The sequence below is a fragment of the Mus pahari genome, chromosome 16 (genome assembly GCF_900095145.1).
Source record: "Mus pahari chromosome 16, PAHARI_EIJ_v1.1, whole genome shotgun sequence".
Classification (NCBI taxonomy): domain Eukaryota; kingdom Metazoa; phylum Chordata; class Mammalia; order Rodentia; family Muridae; genus Mus; species Mus pahari.
In genome coordinates, this window is record NC_034605.1 from 25,128,428 (window position 1) to 25,130,449 (window position 2,022).

At 46.8% G+C, this 2,022-nt stretch overlaps 2 protein-coding genes across 2 annotated transcripts in view; one reads left to right on the forward strand and one right to left on the reverse strand.

Annotated features, from left to right (window-relative positions):
- The window catches only part of LOC110334102 (histone H2B type 1-F/J/L-like), a 47,551-nt gene that overhangs the window by 29,153 nt on the left and 16,376 nt on the right, over positions 1-2,022 (forward strand). The window lies entirely within an intron of this gene.
- LOC110334112 (histone H4) lies at positions 1,521-1,900 on the reverse strand. Its single transcript, XM_021215971.2, has one exon. It carries the CDS (start codon positions 1,874-1,876, stop codon positions 1,565-1,567), a length of 312 nt encoding a protein of 103 aa, XP_021071630.1. The 5' UTR covers positions 1,877-1,900; the 3' UTR covers positions 1,521-1,564.

The window sequence follows — 2,022 nt, forward strand, 5'->3', positions numbered from 1 at the left end:
CTTCCTTCCTTTCTTCCTTTCCATTCCTTTCCCTTTCCCATGGTTGCTTTCTTGCTTGCTTGCTTGCTTGCTATCTTCTTTTCTTTCCAAATGAGTTTCTTACTATGTAGCCTTGGCTGGCCTTGAACATACTATATTTTTAGACCAGGGTAGCCTCAAACTCAGAAGTTTGCCTGCCTTTGCCTCCCAGGGCCTAGGATTAAGGTATATAACCATCTCTCCCAGCCAAAGTCATTGTTCTAAAGTCCCTGACATATTGGACAAAGTTTCCCAGAGTGTTTTTCTAAAGTTTGAGAGGACAGTTTGAAAGTGAAAATAAAAACATAAAAGTAAAAACGCTTAAAACTTCAAGGTGAGCATTGGCTACTTACAGATCCATTTTAATAAGTGAAGAAGTTACTACTTTGTTATCCACTGTAAAAATGGGTAAACATTTTTATCGATGAGGTCATACTGATGAATTTTCCTACATTTCCTGGGGATTTTGTTTGTTTGGTTGGTTAGTTTTGTTTGCCCCTTTCTCTACACAACATGTAACAGCAGTTTTCACAACTGTATGAGTATTTACAAATGTCTTCTGTAAAACGAGGGAGCAATCTAATACGAGGTCTGTCTACGGTCATTTGCGAAATCCAAAAATGAGTGAGATATAATGTACTTTTATTGCTCCATTATTTCAAAATGTGGTTCTTGAATTAGAAAAAGGCCACCCTACACCCCACCCCACCCCGCGCCAAGTTATTATTAAGAGGCTGGAGAGCTGGCTTAAGTAAGCACTACTGCTACCCGAGTTCAGTTCCCAGCACCCCTGACAGGTAGTCATACCCTTCAGTCACTTAAGTTCTAAGGGACCTGACACCCCGTTCTTGTCTCTATGGACACCTGCCTACAGATACACAGACATAAAAAGAAAAGTGTTTTGAGACAGGGTCTCTTTGCTCTGGCTGTCCGTCCTGATACTCGGTTCCTAGACCTCAAACTCGGAGATCCTCCTGCTCTGCTTCCCAAGTGCTGGGTTTACCACCATGCCCAGCTAGCTAATAACATATAAAAATAAACTCATTACATCAGAATGTAATAGTCAGGATTTTCTAGGTTCTTTTCATTATTTCCGCTTAAGACTGTGTCTTACTGTTCCATAGCTCTGGCTGTGTTTAGTATCACAGCCACATAAACTAGAGCTAGGTACCTGGAGGGCACAGAAGGCTAAGTCTTTTGGAACGTGGTAGTGCTGAAGGTAACCTGTAGGAGGCGGTGGGGGGAGGCAGGAAATACCACTGCTCAGCAGCAGAGCTCTACCTGTCCTCAAAGGAAACGTCCACATTCCGGGAAAGATGACACGACTGCTGTGTCTGCAGGCTAAGTTATAGAACATCGAGGACTCACCTTGAACTCCACTTTTACTTTAAGAGTGCCCTGGCACTCCCCTCATAAGTGGATTTAAAGACTTGCAAGAAATCTACAAACCCTATGATAGTTTAGCTGTAATAGTTGCAACCCTTCCAAGGATTATTTGGATGGCCCTGAAAAGGACCTTTAGTGAAAAGAGGCTCTAGGTAGGTGTTTAGCCGCCGAAGCCGTAGAGGGTGCGGCCCTGGCGCTTGAGCGCGTAGACCACGTCCATGGCGGTGACCGTCTTGCGCTTAGCGTGCTCCGTGTAGGTGACGGCGTCGCGGATCACGTTCTCCAGGAACACCTTCAGCACACCGCGGGTCTCCTCGTAGATGAGGCCGGAGATGCGCTTTACCCCTCCGCGCCGGGCCAGGCGGCGGATAGCGGGCTTGGTGATGCCCTGGATGTTGTCGCGCAGCACTTTGCGGTGGCGCTTGGCACCGCCTTTACCCAGACCTTTCCCGCCTTTGCCTCGCCCAGACATACTGAAGACAGAAGACGAACTACCCTAAAGAGAAACAGACGACGTTCTGGAGAAGGCCCGTCCCTCTTATAGGGAACTTGCGGACCGGAGTGAAAACAGGAGCTCAGTGGTAGTGGGTGTGGCCGGGGGAAGGGCTTAGAGCAAAT

Coding starts and splice junctions, on each gene's coding strand:
- LOC110334112 (XM_021215971.2), bottom strand. CDS start 1,876: ATGTCTGGGCGAGGCAAAGGCGGGAAAGGTCTGGGTAAAGGCGGTGCC.